Source organism: Rhinolophus sinicus, chromosome 8, assembly GCF_057876585.1.
Source record: "Rhinolophus sinicus isolate RSI-liver-muscle chromosome 8, RSI-T2T, whole genome shotgun sequence".
Lineage (NCBI taxonomy): Eukaryota > Metazoa > Chordata > Mammalia > Chiroptera > Rhinolophidae > Rhinolophus > Rhinolophus sinicus.
Window position 1 is genome coordinate 10,374,616 of NC_142508.1, and position 18,903 is coordinate 10,393,518.

An 18,903-nucleotide genomic window follows, 5' to 3' on the forward strand; every position below is an offset into this window, starting at 1 on the left:
CAATTCAGACAGCTGAGCTGGCCGAAAGTCACCTGTCCTGCCTGGCCCCATTTCTTAGGCATGAGAATATACAATCACTTTGGGCTCTCCGGTGCGGTTTCCTCCCTCAGGTTTTCTGGAAGATGAGATAAAAAATGAGATTGAGGTTCAATTGCCGGACAAGTCCCCATCAACCCCTCTCCCACGGGAAATGATCACCCTGGAGGTAGGTGCTTCCCGACTTCGCTAAGGACAGTCACGAAACCTGTCTCCTGGGGAGCTCTGAGAGCCACCATGGATCCATTACCCAGGTCCTGAAGGTGTGGAGGTGGATTTATGTGGTTGTCCACTTATCAGTTACTCCCCCAGGAAATTTCCATTGTGCAATTTTTAGAGTCACTCTTCCTGATCCAGGAAAGAGCCCCTTTTCTCTCCCAGTGCAGCCCTAGGGACGCTCACCCCACTTAGAGAAATGGTTTTCTTATTGGGCATAAGATTCTCACAGGCAAAGAAGTCTTGTCAATATGGTGCCACTGGACAGGAGTTATGTTGGCACAATGGGACCCTGTCTCCCTCCCTTCCATCACCATGCTGTAAATTACATCCCCAGAATTTATGTATCTTATAACTGGAAGTTTGTACCTTTTGACCGCCTTCACTCATTTCGCCCACTCCCCTCACCCTCCACCTCTGTCAACCACCAATTTGTTTTCTGTATCTATGATTTTGGTTTGTTTATTTTATTTATTTATTTTTATTTATTGGGGTGACAATTGGTTTGTTTATTTTAGATTTCACATGTAAGTGAAATCATACACTATTTGTCTTTCTCTGCCTGATTTATTTCACTTAGCACAATGCCCTCAAGGTCCATCCATGTTGTTGCAAATGGCAGGATTTCCTTCAGTTTTAAGGCTGTTAATATTTGTGTGTGTGAGTGTGTGTGTATTTTTCCATTCATCTGTTGATGTTTCCATGTCCTGGCTATTGTAAATAATTCTGCAATGAACATGGGGATGCAGATATTTTTTTTGAGACAGTGATTTCATTCGGATAGACACTGAGAAGTAGAATTCTTGGATCCAATGGGATGTTTCCTGATTATCTCTCAGGGGGAAACAGCTGCATCGAGTCCACTCTAGCTTTTGAGATCAACTCTGCTAAGATCCACTGTTAGAAGATAGCAGTTTTCTTTAGCCAAGGACATTATGGCTGGTGGGGTCCTCCCTCTTTCTTTCCCCTCTGTCTACTTCCTTTTATAAAAGGCACCTTAGAAATAAAACATGGCGGTGCCCTCTAGGAGTTTCTAGAGCAGGTGGTGGAAAGAGGAGGGAGGGGTGAGGCAGTGAGAGAGGATGTCAAAAGATGGCAGAGCCAGATCGTGGAGGCCCTGTAGATTGTATCTTGATAAAAATGGAGATTTTAATCCTTGGAGGAGGAAGTGAGGAGGGCAGGTAGGTGGGAGTTTCACTGAGCTTATTAGCCTTATCTCTGGCTGGGTTTGTCTTTATTTTCTTTTAACATAACTTAAGATTCTTAAAATTTCTGTAGCCAGCAGTGGTATACATCTAGATACTCTCACAGAGATACGAGACTGGCAACTCCCCTAGAAAATATTTTGGATCTTGCCATATACAAATCTGGATATTTTGGGAGAAAGCTTTTAACCAAAAAGCTATGAATAGGATCTCAATAAAATCATCTCTAGTTTCTCTTATCACTAGTCTTCTAATTCTGGACCTGTTAATTAGCAGCTTCCCTCCCACCATTATCCCTGTCACCTTTATCACCTAGACCTGTTCTTGGGACCTGTGAGATGTCATTCTGGCTTATGCTTTCACCCTCATCTTATCCCGGAGTTTTGGCAGACGTTTGCTAGGTTTTCCAGTTTTCTTCCTACCCATTCTGGTCTATTCTGCCTCCTGCCACCACCCTAATTTTTGATATTTGGGTATCTGTTATGGTTAATATGTCCTAGCACTTTCTGCCTGGTTTACCTTCTTTCTCCCTCCTCTATAGACCGTTCTAGAAAAACTAGAAGGAGAGCTACAAGAAGCCAACCAGAACCAGCAGGCATTGAAGAAAAGCTTCCTAGAACTCACTGAACTCAAATATCTCCTGAAGAAAACCCAGGACTTCTTTGAGGTTGTTATTTGGGGACTATGTAGTAAAGGGCCCTTTCCCCCAGAGCCTCACATTTTTATTTTGAAATTGGGCTGGTTTGGAACATGAACAAAATACTCTGTTTCTGCCCCATGGCTAGGCCATTGGTGAGTGGGAGAGTATTCTGGGTGGAATAACCATGGGGCTGGTAGAATTGAATGCAAACGTGTCATGATGCTCATTGTAAAGTATGTGCTTCAAATGGCCCAGACAGACATGGAAGTCAGAACAAATCAGAACAGTTAGTTTGAGCAAATTTGGGGTTTTGGTAGGAGGAGATTGGGAAAACTTTTTGATCTGGCAAGGAGCACCCTACTTTTAGAATTCTGTTAACTGTTTGTGGAAAATTAAAACTTCATGAAAAGCAGAAAAGAACTTGAAGTGTGGGGTGCTTTTAAGGTAGTTTAAATATATTTAAATGAAAATAGTGATTGTTTGACTTTCAGACGGAAACCAACTTACCTGATGATTTCTTTACTGAAGACACTTCTGGTCTCCTGGAATTAAGAGCTATGCCTGCGTACATGACTGGAAAGCTGGGGTTAGTGTAATTGTGCTCTGAAAGTTATGTGTAGATGGGTCCCTGATCCATAGCTGGCATATGATAGGTTTCCCTGAGTGTTTGAGTGAATGAATAAACAAATAACCCTTGGAATTGGGACTATTTCACATGAATATAAGGCCTCCACAGAGTAATAAACCCAAGTATAAACCTCACGAGGTTGTTGGGAGTTGCAGGTAGTGTTTCCTTCTTGAGCCTGAAGGGGGCAATGTTTGTATTGTCCCCACTGGGGAAAGATGTCAGGATAATCGTTTAGGTGGGTTTTCTCAGCAGTCCCCTGGCTTTGGACAAGGATTATGGGATATATGGATTTTTGTTGTGTTTTGTTTTTTTTCAACTTTGAAATATTGATTTGATAGTAAAATAGATTTGGAGTTTGAAGTTTGAAGTGTAATGAGAAATAGACTAGTTATGCAATCAAGTTAGTGCCAAGCAGTGGTAATACAGTGTGATTATACTCGTCAAAATGTGTGGTGATTCAAAACGGTGGGATTTTATTCAGTGTCCAAGTAAAATTGATGAATTGGTCAAGTGGTGAGTTTTGGAATTCTAGTTTTTTTTTATTAAATAGACATTTGAGGGCCTGCTGTTTGACGCACTAGGCATTGAATTTGAAGTGCAAAGAAAATATTTATTGACAATATTTAATCAAAAGGTGATACAGGATCAATGTACATTGAAAATAATAGGCCAATAAAAGTAACCCCCTTAAGGTTAGTATGTAAAGATTGGGTCAGAAATTACCTAGATACCTGGATGATGATAAAAGCAGAGTAGTTTAGAAATCCCTGTATATGTTTCACCCTTAGTACATTATTTGTAAAAATGCACAGAGACCGTTGAGCATTTTGAACATTTGCTTCCTGTAGCTGCAATGCTATAATGAAAGATCTATCATATTTTTAATTGCAAATAATTGAATATGTAGTACTGGGATGGTTAAGGAAACCTCAGCATGTCAAAGAAAACAGGAGGTCCCAAGCGACTTGGGGCAAGTTGGGGCTGGGATGCAGGGTGGCCTTGGGACTCCTGCCAGGGAGTCCTGTGTCGTCCCCTGCTGCTCAAAGGGAAGTGGTCCTTCATCTCATGGCAGCTCATCTTCACGTCTCACAGGGTCTTCTCCCTGCACCCCACTCCCTGAGCCTCAGTAATGTCTCCTCTTCTGACTGTTCGCACCAGGTTCACGGCTGGCGTGATAAACAGGGAGAGAATGGCTTCCTTTGAGAGGCTGCTTTGGCGAGTTTGCCGAGGAAACATCTACTTAAAGTTCAGTGAGATGGACACAGTTCTGGAGGATCCCGTCACAGTGGGTATCACAGGCTGCAGAAAGCTTTCTCTTAGATGTCCTGCAGCCCTCACCAGAGGGTTGTGTTCTCTCAAACACTGAGTCTTCAGTACTATGAAGCTAATCTCTATGTCCTCTCTTTCTCCTTTCTTTTTATCCTCTTTAAAAAATACCTTTGAAAGGTCAATTCAAGGACTGATTCTTATCAACACCTCATTCCTTCAAGAAACTTAGCCATACTGGTTTCTAGAAACTCACCTGTACTCATGCCACACTAGGCAGCTGCTGGGTCTTAATCACAAAGAACTAAGGACTGATTTAGGTTAGTTCGCCTCAAGCTTCAGTGTGTCCATGAGCGTAGGACACGTTAAAAATGCAAGTTCTGATTTAGTGGGTCTGCACTGGGCCCAGAAGAAGTGTCTTCTGCGTTTTAACAAGCTTGCTGATACTGTCGTCAACAAGCCACAGAACGAACGAGGATTTTGAGGGCGCTCTTCACTGAGTGTCACACATTTATTGCTGTTAATTGCATAAGGTTTTGCTTCCTCTCTATCCGTCCAGTGGTATTTAAATCCACTTACACTTCAATTCCAAGTGAGACTTATTTTTAAAAGTCATAATCTTTTCCAGAAGAGAGGCTAGAAAAATTAATTTTAAGTTTTAGTTCACAGTAAACAACTTCACAGTTAAAGAAAATTTCACATAAGATGAAAGCTTATTAGGAAAAAAACCCACAAACCCTCACTACTTTAATGTCTTTATTTTTCTTCCGTGCTGTTTTTCTCTAGTCCGTTGCCATAGGCAGGTGTAATTTAATACGGTTGCAGTAATAGCATAGAAATCATTTTTCCACGGTCCCTTCACTTTAGATAATACAAATTTCCTGGTATATTACTATGTGTCCTTTATAAATGTTATCTTAAAATTTGACATTGAATCATCACTTTTCATAATCATGTGTTGACATGTAGTAGTCATGGTGATGGAGTATTTATAAAGTAATCATCTGGAAAAAGATGACGTTAGCCTGTTGGCATTGGAGGTCCACCAAGTACCTGACATAAGATCAGAGTGGATTCATGGTGTTTGTGGATCAAGAGACAAAAGAACCTAAGAGATTCAAAAAAGATCAGGGGTGGATTTCATGGATGAAGGAACCTTGGGAAATAATATAAAGCAAGTCACTCCCCAAATCCTAAAACACCCCTCCCTTGCTCCAATGAGAAGCCACCAGACATGATTCATTTTGTTATTTTTCAATCGATGCTTAAAATTTCCATTGAGTTGATATGACATTAACTGTCTGTTCTGGACACTTTATTTCCAGTTTTTCCCCAGAATATAGACACTATGATGGGCCTTGTCATGCCTGTGGATATGTATTTTAGTTTGAATTAGTTTCATGATAAGTATTTAAGGAAGTAGGACACTTGATGAGACCTGACAAATGGCTTTTCAGTGGGGTTGTACCTATTCCCGTGCCCAGAGGGGTATGTGATGAGTAGTTGGTTGGATTAATTGTAACTTTTCCCACCGTGAGTTTTGTAATTTTACTTTTACTGCTCCCCACCCCAAACTGAATAAGAGCAAAGCAGGACATTTCTTTGTTTAGAGTAAAACTTGAACATTTTCATATATTTCATCTGTGAACTATATATCTATCCTCCTTTCCCCGTGAACCCTCGAGCTTGGACTTTAAAGATGCATTTTAATCAGTGTTCTTACGGATGTACAGTGAGTTAACTGTGTGAGTCAAACCGTTGTTAAATATCAAACACCCACTTATCCCTGAAATGTTAATGTGTGGGAGTTCACACTGGTGAAAAGGTCAGCTCTTTTCATTTTAAGCCCTGCAGTATCCCGGTCCCCTTCTTCTGGATGTGTTCTTATTTAGTAATACGACCCTTCAGTGTAGGGCTTAGAGCTGAATACAAGGCCCACTGTGATTCAACTTGTGGAGCCAACAGTAGAGTTGTCACTTTAAGGCTGCGTTGGTTTCCCTGGTGGCCCCGGACAGCCTGCCTCAGTGGCCCTGTGCTCAACCATAATTGATTATGGACTTGCATCAACTGGGACAAGTTGAAGTTTTCCAATTGTAAATTTATGACTTTTAAAACCTAAAAACAGAACTTTACGTTTCTGTTATATTCTAACTAGAAAGAAATATTCATGTGTTCGCTTGTTCTAATTTTCCAGAAAGAAGAAATTAAAAAGAATATGTTTATCATATTTTATCAAGGAGAGCAGCTCAGACAGAAAATCAAGAAGATCTGTGAGGGGTAAGAGAGACTGTTAACAGCTCTTTCATCAGTGGTTTGGGTCAGAATTAGGTAAAGAGGTGTGCAGAGCAAAATACACGATTGGGGCTTCTTTGAGGTCTGTTGAGGGATTGAGAATAAGTTTCCCACATTTGACAAGATAGTGTCAAAAGTGCAACTGACTTTTAATAGCTGTAGGACTAGGAACAGAGAGGGCTTGAACCAGCAGAAACTGAAGGTAACTAAAGTAGACATTTTAACCATTTCAGTTTCTTCCTGCTCACAGGCAAACCATATGCTAAGTTGTCTGTGACGTTACAAAATCATCTTGTCTCCAGCCCCTTAGAAGCAAAAATTGCTCAGTAAAGAAGGACATTAATACATTAATAAGGTATGGGGAGGGGAAAGAAGGGACAAGTTAAGCCTGCAGTCTTATTTACATAACAGCTCACAGGCTTTATGGTTTGAATGAAGCTCATTCATATAATAAACCACAGCTTTAATTCAAATTGCGTTGGGAACCCTTAAGATGGGGGTTCCTTTTCTGATGGCTGACGAGAGAGTTATTCTAGGAAAAGATGGCCGCCTTACCAAAGCCGGCAAATGGCGGCTTAGCAGAAGAAGACGTGCGGAACGCTTTAACCACGTATGTCCCTTCGGAATTCATTGCACACAGGTTTCGAGCCACCATATACCCCTGCCCAGAGCCTGCGGGGGAGCGAAGAGAAATGCTGGATGGTGTCAACATGAGGCTGGAAGATTTAGCCACAGTGAGTAAGGAGTTCAGGCGCATGGTCTGGGGGAGGCTGCAGCTGGGGCTACCTCTGCCATTGTCATCTAAGTCCTGTCCCCCTGGGGCTCTTGCTGGGAAGCTGGCTGGGGTGCCTGCTATGCTCTTCTAGCTCTTGCTGAGGAAGAGTTCATAATTAGGAAACTACTCAGCAGGCTAGAGGTGATGGTTCTGCATGTCAGTAATGCTTTGCTGGGTATTAGAATTGACCGCTGCCCTAGGCCACCCAGTGTTATAAAAGGAGCCCTTTATCACCAGCCTGGCCTCATCTATGATACAGCTAACTAGCCAATTATGTTGACCAACCAGTCTGACCGATTCTTTTGCTGCTGATTGCCCCGTTAGTTGAGCCCACCAATTCTGTAGAAACAGTCTAGTTTCGCATGTGAACACACCCCAAATTCAGATCCTCTTGTAAAGTCTGTTGTCGCCCGGTGTGGCACTTAACACTTCTATGATTAGAACACTTTTCTTCAGTCAGCTTTGGAAGTAATCACTGAAAACAACAGGACCTACATCAAATCCTATATTCTACATCAGCACCGTCCAGCAGAGCTTTCTGTGGTGGTGGAAATGTTACGTGACCTCTGAGGCCAGTGCGGTAGCATTGAGCCATGTGAGACCACTGAGCACTTCAAAACCATCTTTTTATTTTTATTGAATTTTAATTAAATTTTAGTAACCCCTGTGGCTGGTGGATGGGTCAGCACAGTTCTAGAGCCTCAAGGAGTGTCTTTAGTAATTAGGTGTGTGTATGTTTTAAAACTCTTAAGGCTGACAGATATCTTTACCTTCCCAGAAAAATGTGTGTTTGATTTCTTTAATCCCGTCTGTTCCCTCTTTGTCATTTGTCAAGGAGATTGTACTTCCCTGAAGCAATTTCCCTTGAGGCCCTTCTCCCCGGTACTTCATGAAGATAATGGAAAAGAATTTTATGCTAAACTTATGCTTATGTTTCGTGTGACTTGGGTAGCCATGTGCCAGGTTACTACTGAAAAGCGTTACTCTTGTTATCACCAGAACAAAAATGAGCACCGTTAAATCAATTCTTTGTGAGGGGTGCCGAGGTCACGAGGGCAGAGCCCTTCTGAATGGGATTAGTGCCCTTATTAAAGAAGCCCCAGAGAGCTTGCTTGCCCCTTCCTCCACCTAAGGATAGAATGTGAAGTCTGCAGTCCAGAAGAGGGCCCTCACCTGACCATGCTGGTACCCTGATGCCCTCCAGCCTCCAGAACTGTGAGAAATAAATTTCTGTTGTTTATAAGCTGCCCAGCCTGCAGTATTTTATAGCAGCCCAAATGGACTAGAGCATCTTCTTAGCCTCTAGCAATCCTTGGTATTCCTTGATTTGTAGATGCCTCATTCCAGTCTCTGCCTCCATCACACAGGTGTTCTCCGGGTGTCTCAATGTCCAAATTTCTTATATAAGGACACCAGTCATTCCAGAGTAGGCCCTCCAATATGAACTCAACTTGGTTAGACGTGGAAAGCTCCTATTTCCAAATAAGATCACCTTAACAGTGGATTAGGACTTTAGTATATCTTTTGGGGTTCAACACGCGGTTCAACACAGCAACAGAACTGGAAGGAATTTAGAAGAAAAGGAATATACAATCTTTGCCTAAGGGTGTTCACCCCCAGTGGGGGAGATAAACTACTCCTGAGAGGTAAAGCCCAGGTGAGAGCTGCAGGCCAGAGGCGGGGAGCCCAGCGCACAGGAAGCCACTATGGCTGACCAACCCCCCATTTGTGCCACATTGCCAGACATGTCCTCGAGTGTTCCTCGTTTTTCTGTGTGCTGCTTTCTGCCCAGGTCATAACCCAGACAGAGTCTCATCGTCAGGGCCTCCTGCAGGAAGCCGCTGCCAGCTGGCACTCCTGGGTCGTCAAAGTGCAGAAGATGAAAGCCATTTACCACACCCTAAACCTGTGCAACATAGATGTCACCCAGCAGTGCATCATCGCCGAGATCTGGTTCCCAGTGGCAGACACCGGGCGCATCAAGAGGGCGTTAGAGCAAGGCATGGTGAGTGGCAGGTGGGACAGGGCACGGGGACGATGAGTCACGTCCACCTCGGCTGCCCCCTGAAGTCACGTGAACATCCCAAGTGACTTGCTGGCAGGATTGTCTCCTTCCTCTTTGTTTCTTCAGTTCTTAACCCAGCGCGAGGGCCCATTTCAGAAACTCCTTTTCTCTGCTGTGTTTGACAATTATTTGCCATTTCTTTCATCTTCAGCGAGTGTCTGTTGAGCGCTGATGTGCCAGTCACCCTGCTAATGATGACAGTAGATACCACCGTCTACCTCATAAGGGGCACAGTCTCCCTGGAAAGAACCAGCAGCCAGAAGGAGTAGATGGCCCCCTGGGTGCCAGCAACCTTGCTGAGCGGTTATGTACCAGATTTCCTTCTCACAGCTCCCTTCATTCATCTCTCCAGATGTCCACCCTGGACCAGGAACTGACCTAGGGCTATGCTGGCAGAACAAGGCCCTGCTCTGAAAGGCTTTCTAGAAAGGGAGATAGACAGCAAACCTGTCCATCACTAGTGTAATTTCAGGCAGTGATAAGTGGTGGGCAGTAAGTAAAGCAGGGGGTGGTGAGGGGTGGGGTGGGGGGTGGGGGTTTGTTCCAATCCCCTGTTCACCCCATTGGTGAAGATGGGATTATCTGCCCTAGATGGCCAAACATACGACACCTGATTCTGGATAGCAGTTTGAAATTGGCAGCAGTTTACTAGTCACATATGCTCAGAGCCCAGGAGAGGAGGACACCGCATGCCACATAAGGCCACAGGGAGGTTGCAGTCGGGATCTGTACTTGGGAGTGGAATGAACCAGCAGGAATTATGGGAGGCAGGCTTTGTAGTGACAGGGTGAGATGACCCATGGTTTCCATGGAAGGATGTGATTAGCTTGAATAATTATCAGGGGGGCAGGGAGTTGAAACTCATTTGGTTGAAGACGAGGCAGTGTGCAACTGGTGTGGCTGATGGGGAGACTAGCTAGGTGGGGATCCTTGCCTGCTAAGTAGGTGGCCTATGTGATGAACCAGAGGAACTCATGGCCTGGCCTTTGGGGCCCTGTGAGACTCGAAGATATCAAGGTAGCACTGAACTTTTAGGTCTTATAATACGGTTATAGGGCTGTTGCTGGGGAGGGGACCCCTCTGAATAGGTGGCTTTGGAGCAGACCTCTCTAAATGTCATGGGAAGATTGGGGTGGGTGGGAGAAAGAGGCTGAAGGGTCTGAAGGTAAAGGCCTTGAGGTGGGCTTGGGACTAGGAGATAGGAGCTAACTTTGTACCTTTGTACAGATGAGGAAACTGAGACACACAGAACTAACCTGACTATGGTCCTGTAGCCAGGAAGCAGGATTCGAATGTCCCCACAACATGGTCCAATAACCACCCAAATGGGACACTTACATGTATGTAGAGTGTTTCACCCAGATTGGGAAGAGCAGGGTGCTATCTGGAGGAAGTGATGGATGAGCTGAACCGTGAAAGGGTGGTCAGAAGACAGGTGGGGAGGAGTGTGGGGTACAGGCCCCCCTGAGGCCAGTGGCTGGGGAGACAGGGCAGCAAGTTTAAGGAACAGGAAGAAGGTCAGGAAGAGGCTGCTGGGCAGATCCTGAAGGACTGTCGAGGTATAACATGCATTTCAGGAGGAGTGTGGAAACTGCCAGAGAATCAGGAGGAACTCTACTCTCTTAACAGCTCTCTTATAACTTAGGTAAGTGTTAGGAAGGTATTAACATTTACAGAAGACATCATGAGTCTCAGGTCAAGAAATTGACTCATGTTCACCCAGTAAGTGATGGCAGGAGTGGGACTGTATCCGTGGGCGGGTACCCCACCCAAGGCTCTCTTCCTTATGTTTGTCATGTTCTTTTTGCAGGAACTCAGTGGCTCCTCCATGGCCCCTATCTTGACAGCAGTGCAATCGACATCAGCTCCTCCCACATTTAACAGGACCAATAAATTCACAGCTGGCTTCCAGAATATTGTAGACGCGTATGGCGTAGGCTGTTACCGGGAGATGAACCCAGGTAAAAGATGAGCAGAATTACCCCTGTGGTGGCCCAGGAGGTGGATTGCTTAAAACTGTGACTTTGCTAAAATCCTACTTGGTTTCCTAATGCCCTACATTGTCTTCTGTAAAAGGTGAAGTGACAGATTTGTTCTTTGTCAAGATTTCACCTGTTCTCCCTTACACTACAGCCTTGTCGGGCAGCCCAATTCAGTTCTTGTTTCCCTCAATTCAGTGAGGGTCCTCTCTAGGCATTTTCCCAGTCCCATGGTTATGTAGGAGAGATGGGAGCACACAGAACACGGAGTCGGAAGACTGGAATCTGAGTGACAAACTGTGATATTGGTAGCCTGCTTTGTAAAATAAAGGGGTAGACCAGGCGCCCTTTAGCCAATCAGTTCATGGCGCTGTTTTTCTCTAGCCTGAGTCTCAGTGTAACTAGTGACCCCTAATGCAGGGGCCCCATAGGTTCAGGGTCCTGTGAGTAACTGCTGGAGGTATGTCGGACATGTGAATGGTGGAGAAACAGACCAAAGATGGTGGTGGAAAGAGTAGAGAAAGCACTTGGAAAACTGATTTTAAATCCCGTTAAACTTTGTGATCTTGGGCAAGTCCCTTAACTGCTCCAAAGCTCAGTTAGCTCATCTGCAAAGTGGGGAATAATAATGTTTACTCATTGATGAGCTAACGTATGTGGGGGCTAAGCAAGTGTCAGGGGTGAGGATGCTGAGAGAAGACAGAGTAAGAAAGACAAGGGAGCCAGCACGTAGATCAAGGAGCGTGATAGAGAAATCTTTTTTTTTCCCCCTTTCGCCTCCTTCCCCCCCTCTCTCAGTCTAGTTGTGTAGAACACAGCTCCCTGGCCTATGTGGGAATCAAACCGGTGACCTCGGCATTAGGAGCACGGTGTTCCAACCACCTGAGCCACCGGGCCGGCCCTCGAGAAATCTTTAATGGGGGGGCCCAAAGGATTGCTGGGAAAACTCAGGCTGTTGTGGGTCTCACCTCTACAGCTCCCTATACTATCATCACTTTCCCCTTCCTGTTTGCTGTGATGTTTGGAGACTGTGGTCACGGAACTGTGATGCTACTAGCAGCCCTTTGGATGGTCCTAAATGAGAGACGTTTGCTGGCCCAGAAGTCAGACAATGAGGTGGGTGTCCATCAAATGCCTCTCCTCATTTCCTTGAAGTTATAAGTAGAATATTAAACGTGTTTGTTGTTTTCACTATAGAAATACCATGTTTTTATTAAAAGTTAAGGGAAAGACAAAGTGAAAAACGGCCAGCGTTCAACATAAAAACTCGCGGCCAAAGGTAAATCCTTTGGATGGTTTGGTGCAGTTTCTTTTAGTATTTTCGTTTTTGTCCACTGCTTAACAAGGCATTGGTCTTTCCTTTTTTCCTAACATTGATTCCCCCCCCCCCTTTGATTATAAAAGCAATATGGGTTCATCGTAAAAACTGGAAAAATACAACAATCTACCTAGAAAAATAATCACAATGTTTTTGTGTTATCTTTCCGGTTTTTTCCTCTGTGCATATATACAAGTATATAATCTTCAAAAACTAGGATCAAATAGTGCATATTTATTTATAGCCTTTTTAAAATCACTTACTATATCACAATACTTTTTCATGGCAGAGCCTTTTTCCCACAAGCGCATAATCAGTGTTTTTGTGAAACACTGAGAAATCCCAAAAGCTATGTCTTCACTTTGCATTGTTGCAGAGTTAATCAGTGAGCGAGACTTTATGTCCACTGTTAGTACATTTTACAAAGTGGAAACACGCCTTTAGCTATGTTCTGAATTTTAGGAATATCTGCAATCCTTTTTTACAGGTTGACTTAACTAGAGCTAGTTCTGTGATGTCAGAGTGAGTTAATCATAAGCAAGGTTAGTGGAAAAATCAACTTATGACCAGTAAAGTTTTCCATGACCAGCATTTTCATAGATGTAGTTTCCTGTAGTAAATATCTGAAGTCTCCAAGTTACACTTCAGCAGTTCTGAGAGTGATTGCTACACATCATCCAGTATTAGGGGAAGGCACTTTCTTTTCTTAGTGGTTGTCCTTAGAGATTCAGGGTTATACTGAAGACTCAAAATGAGTGTAGGCTTGGACTTGCTGTAAAATTTAGCAGCCATCTGATGCTTTTGTTACCTTTTCTAAGCAAGGCTGAATTAAAAGCAATTGAGACTTACATGTTTCATGTCCACAATAACAACTACCATTCTCGGACTTTTCTGACTCACCTGTAGCAGCTCAGGAAAATCATGATGTGTGTGCTCTTGCTCTTTGGGTCACCTTGACGTCTGCCCTGTCACGTGACACCTCTGTACAGGGCCTGGTGCCTTGCTGTGGCGATTCTAGTGGTGCTGGTTCAGAGCTGCTCACAGTCCTGCTCTCTGTTTCTCGGAGGCCAGATCTGGAACACCTTCTTCCACGGGCGCTATCTCATCCTGCTCATGGGCGTCTTCTCTATTTACACGGGGATGATTTACAACGACTGCTTCTCCAAGGCGTTCAACATCTTTGGCTCTTCTTGGAGTGTCCAGCCCATGTTCCGAAATGGCACGTGGAAGTAAGTTTACAGACAGAGACGGGTCACTCACTGGCCATCCAAGGGGGCCTCAGTGACAGTTTTCATGGCTGGGCGAGTCTAGGTGTGGCTCTGCTCCTACAAAGTCCACATATAATTCCATTGTATCAACTGGGTGTGAGGTTGTGTGCCGCTTCCTCAGTAGCCGTGCTGGTAACTGTAATGCATGGAAATAGTTTTTAATACTTCAGCTCAAGTAAGTCTATATCCTGGAGTACATACCGTGTGCCAGGCACCGTTATGAAAACACAAGTACAGCAGGTATAAACCGGGCATCCTCATAACAGCAGGCTTCCCGGAGAAGAGGTGGCATGTAAAACATACCTTGCTCTGGCAGGGAGCTGGAGAGAGAGAATAACATTGTGCATCCATGCACTTAGGACAGAAGGCTTTGCTTTATGAAGTGCTGATGCAGGAGTGGAACTCTATGAATGATTCGTTTCCAGTAGTCAAAGCCCCAGGGTCTCCAGAAGGGCATTTTTGGTAAGTGATCAAAGCAAAGGAAGAAATGGTTAGTTTTGCAATGCTGGTTCCCTGGGTTTACCTTGTAGGTGATGGAGCGAGGTGGGAAGAGGTAGGGTAGTGCTTGGTGAGGAGATGTACAGAATGCAGAAACGTGTGGTCTGGAAGTTCTCCACATCCCCACAAATCATACTTCCCACAGGCACCCCACAATTATTTTATGCAGTTACTCAGATGAACCATCATCAGAATAGAAACGCAACCCTTCAGGAACGGGGACTTTTGTGGGGAGGGAGAAAGATTTTCATGTTTGGGAGGTAGGTTAACTTGATGAATTGGGGGAGCACAGATGGGCAGTGGAGGACAGGAGATGACAAAGGAAACAAATGGAAATCATGACCACCTTGTGATTTTTGGGGTTCTTGGGCTGCCTGTGTTTCACACCCATGATAACCACAGTAGTTTTAGGCTAATTTGCGAGGCCCTAAAAGTCACAGGTGACGTTTTCCTCACGTCTCTCTGCCCAGCTTCTTCAGGTCAGCTAAGGCTTCTCTGTCTCATTCTGGAACTTCCACTTGAAAGTATGGCAGGAGAGGACTGAAAGATCATGGAGGCAGAGATGTGTAAACATTTTTGCAGCCTCGCTTCCCATCTTTTCTCTCCCAAGCATGGTAGGACTCTAAAATTTCTATTTCAGGTACTTCAAGGCTTTTACCTGTTCCCTGAAATCTGCGCTAACATCATAAATGGAGGGAAAGAATAAACAATCAATCACATCCAAGGATTTTTCAGTAGAAAAGATTTAATCCAGGGTTCTTTTTGGCTTGGAGCTTTTCCAAGTGCATTGTAAGGGCTCGATGCTGATCAAAGGCACAGATAAGCGCAGAGAGACTTGTAGTATGGGGGTGGGTGTGTCATGGAGGGCTTCTGCGTTCCTTTTTAGTTTCTCTACTGGGTCCCAGTTCCCTCTAGTAAAGGACAGGAATGTTAAACAATAAGTCAGTAAAAAAAGAAGAAGAAAATGTTTTCCAGAATTACACCTGGCTACATCTATGGGGTGTTTTGCTTTTTTTTTTTTGTTGTTGTTGGTTTTGGTTTGCAATTAGTATTCTGAAGAGATGCCTAGAAAAGCAAAACTTTCATAAATTTAAAGACCCATTACTTAGTTCTGCTCTTCCGATTCAAACTTCGAAGCACAGTGATGGGCTTTGAAGCATGTATTACCTCAGCATAATTGCACCAAACTACCAACACAGAATTTCATGTGCCCTGCAGTGTGATTGTGAAAGGACCAAGTCATCTGGCTCGTTGTCACTCTGCAAATGGGGGTCAAAATGTCATTCTTTTTTGCACGGTCAAATCACCTCGGCCCCAATCGAAGGCTCTTTGAGGCCAAGCCCAGTCTGAGGGACGCTCAGCCACGTGCCCAAGGATCGATGGCGTAAAGCAGAACTCCTTAGCAGCGAGGCAAAGGGAAACTGTAGTCACCCATCAGAGCGGCAAAGCACACAGCAAGCTGATTTTGGTCACCAGCCAGACACAAGCTAGGTCTTGGACCTGCTTTCCCTGACAATTAACATTGTCATAATGTCCTTCAGCCAAAGACCACCAGACACATACTTCTCGTCACCCAAAATTGGGCTTATTGACCCAGTGAGGGAGATGGCAGCCCAGTGGGGACCATGGGCATTTCAATAAGACGGTGTCAGAAAGGGCTTAAGGACTTGGCCTCTGAGAGGATAAGGGGAGTGCTTGGTCCTTTTTGTGGTTTGGACAATGTCCTTAGGTTGATATGGCCATATTTTGGTATCAGATATGCTTGTGGAATGGTCTTGTTTTTGTCTGGCTCCATCACGGTGGCAGAGTGGCCCTGTCTGCTGTTGGTGTTCTGTGAAATTATTTATGCCCAACAGCAGACTTAGCTGTGGGTGCCAGGCCAGTTCCCTCTCGTCAGGGGCGGCTTTCTGCTTTGTCAACACACAAACATATCTCTGCTCATTAAATCCAACCATTTGCCCTGAGGCATGCCATTCAGACAGGAGTCTTGTATGTCTGAGATGGCCGGTCACAGCCAGCTGTTTCCATCTATTGACGGCCTGGTCAGCATGCTCAGGCTTCCTCACTTCCCCCCTCTGCTCCCAAATACCCTCTAGCACCTCAGTTGCAGGAGGGAGTGGAGTGTATTTCTAGACTGCCTGTCAAAGTTGCCAATATTCTGTTCCTCATCATTCCAAATACTCATTTTTTGTTCCTTTTATAGATGCGTGCTCTGTTTTGTACTTCTGGGTAAAAACAGAACACAGATTTCAAGACTTGCAATGGACCTCAACTTTTGAGGGCCAAGTTTCACAGAGCTCAGGGTCCGTGTGTGAAAGCCAGTTCACTCTTCCAGGAGCTGCCCACACACTCCCAGGAGAGATTTCCCAGGCTTGCCCCTGGGTTGGGATTTCTTTCCTGTAGGCTCCTTCACCCCAGCCCCTGCCTTTTTTCTGATGTAGCATAACTTTACTAAACCCCATGAGGCTGAGAGCCCTTTGGAAACTCAGACTGTGAACTCCTTGGGGGCTAGCTGATAATTTCTGTAGCCTCCACACCTAGGACAGTACTTGGCACATAGTAGGTATTTAATACCCATTCATGGAATAACTGAATGAGCCAACGTGATGAGTCGCACCAACGATTAGGCTTTGATTGGCTGGCCAATTCCTGCCTTTGGTTTCATTGGTTTTGTTTTTCCTTTCTCTTGTAGTATGAAACTGATAGAAACAAATCCACTTCTACAACTGGACCCAGCCATTCCAGGAGTGTACTCTGGAAATCCATACCCATTTGGGATTGATCCGGTAATGTCTTGTTAAATATTTACTAGTTAAACATCTTACTGAGGAGATCTCTGGGTGGAGGAGAAGAAAGTGCCAAGACTTCTCAGATCCACCAGCTTATGCTGTGATAGAGTAATTTGGGCTGGAGGTGTTTGTGACACTGCACTGGATTCAAGTGACGGTCCTACCGGCATCCTTTACCCAGTCCCTGGGTCATTTTCCATACAAACACCTGCGTCTGTGTCCATCAAGTATACTCTGGTGGCTAATGATTGCTTCTTTAAAAGGCCCTTGGTTGCCTGGAAAGTGTTAATATTAGATAAGCAAGTTATCGTCCTAATCAAGTTCCGTACTTGAGCATTTTGTTGCAGTAGGTAATCTCTCTCTTTTTCCTAGAAAAGTAAGTGTTTGCTTTGGGTTTTTTTTGCTTTATTTTACTGCATAGAATTGATACAAGTTAGAAGAAAGGATATGTATTCACTTTTATTTGTTTATTATATCTATCTCAATTGGATTTGAGCCAAGCAAAACAAAGGTGCTTCCTCGCACAGCCTTTAGTTATGAAGGGATTTCCAGAAGACATACTTTGAGTCAAGCCACTCACACGATGGCCCAGCGCATGTCGCCACCAGGTGGCAGCCTTTTGCTCTAGATGAGCACGAGGGTCTAGAGGCCATCCATTAATGTTTCTTCTAAGCTGTGTTTGTGGGAGAGAACTGAGACTCAGTGTTAGTTGCTGACAGCTAGAATATACATCACTGGCCCTCACGTTGGTTTTCTGGTCTCTCCTATCTTGTGGGTCATCTCCTTGTTAGTTTTCCTGGATCCTCCTGCTGTCTGCCTCCCTTCCCTCCCTTATAAAAACAGAAAGCGTCACCCAGCATTTGTTTACACATGCTGCCCAGGGGCACTTGAATTCCAAGTTTTATCACAAGTTGTAACGTTCTTGAAAGCTGGTTTATAAGCCGCAAAGGGCTGAAAACAAATGCAAGTTATTTTTAAAGACTGGAAGGCTTTATCTTTGGTGCTGGGAATTTCATGATTAGCAAGAAGAGGAGGAATGTAGAGGGGAGTGATTTTAGGGTCTGGTTGACCTTGCTTTGCTTTGAATCTTGTTGCGCCTACTGTCTGTCCTCTTCCCTTCACGGCCCACATCTAATTCGTCAGCAAATCTTGTCTGCCCAACTCTGCTCCTCACAGACAGAGGGGAGGGTAGTGTGTTTCACGTTTCAAAACAGAGTGGTCCAGATTTTCTACTCTGCATGCGATTTTGTCATGTGCCCACTAGTCAGAAAGGAAAGGAACATGTGAGGGTGCAAGAGAAGGTAGGATGTTGAAAATAATTTTTTTCCTAGTAACATTTAGATTTTTGAAAAATCCTGGTCTTGTTATTATAAAATAATAATATATGATTAAAAATCCATATACAAAATATAAAAAAGGAAAGAGTTGTCTTTCCTACTTTTCCTGCAATCCTGTTCCCCAGAGATGACCTTTTTAATGGGACATATCTGTGCCTGTATTAGCACTTACATGCATTAATTAAGGATTTGATTTTTACATCATGTAAAATTACTACAGCTGCATTTATTGACCGTGTGCAGCATCTAGTTTGAATCAAATCACAAACTATTTGGCTAGCAGAGCTGAGAGGTCCTTCTAAAGGCGTTTGTAAATATTTTATAATGAACATGACACAATGGTTAAAAGCCCACACTTTGGAATCAGACAGCCTGTGTTTAAATCTTGGCTTTTCTGTTTCCTTGCTATGTGATTTCGAGCAAGTTAATATCTCTGTGTCTCTGTTTCCTCATCTATAATATGGATCTACTAACAGCCCTAACCTATAGAGTTGCTCAGAAAAGTAAATGATTATTACATGTAAAACACCCAGAACAGAGTGGGGTACATAAGTGGGGTAAACACTCCATATTATTTCTTCCTAGATGTAG

At 44.1% G+C, this 18,903-nt stretch overlaps 1 protein-coding gene across 12 annotated transcripts in view; it reads left to right on the forward strand.

Moving 5' to 3' along the window:
• Positions 1-18,903, forward strand: part of ATP6V0A4 (ATPase H+ transporting V0 subunit a4) — a 57,317-nt gene that overhangs the window by 23,343 nt on the left and 15,071 nt on the right. For all 12 annotated transcript variants that reach the window (XM_088799900.1, XM_088799903.1, XM_074315313.2 and 9 more), the window contains 11 exons: positions 111-205; positions 1,999-2,124; positions 2,589-2,683; positions 3,884-4,010; positions 6,186-6,268; positions 6,924-7,017; positions 8,851-9,063; positions 10,934-11,084; positions 12,079-12,218; positions 13,492-13,649; positions 16,879-16,972. In XM_088799900.1, coding sequence (XP_088656026.1) covers positions 111-205; positions 1,999-2,124; positions 2,589-2,683; positions 3,884-4,010; positions 6,186-6,268; positions 6,924-7,017; positions 8,851-9,063; positions 10,934-11,084; positions 12,079-12,218; positions 13,492-13,649; positions 16,879-16,972 — 1,376 coding nt within the window. The remainder of the gene's footprint in view (positions 1-110; positions 206-1,998; positions 2,125-2,588; positions 2,684-3,883; positions 4,011-6,185; positions 6,269-6,923; positions 7,018-8,850; positions 9,064-10,933; positions 11,085-12,078; positions 12,219-13,491; positions 13,650-16,878; positions 16,973-18,903) is intronic.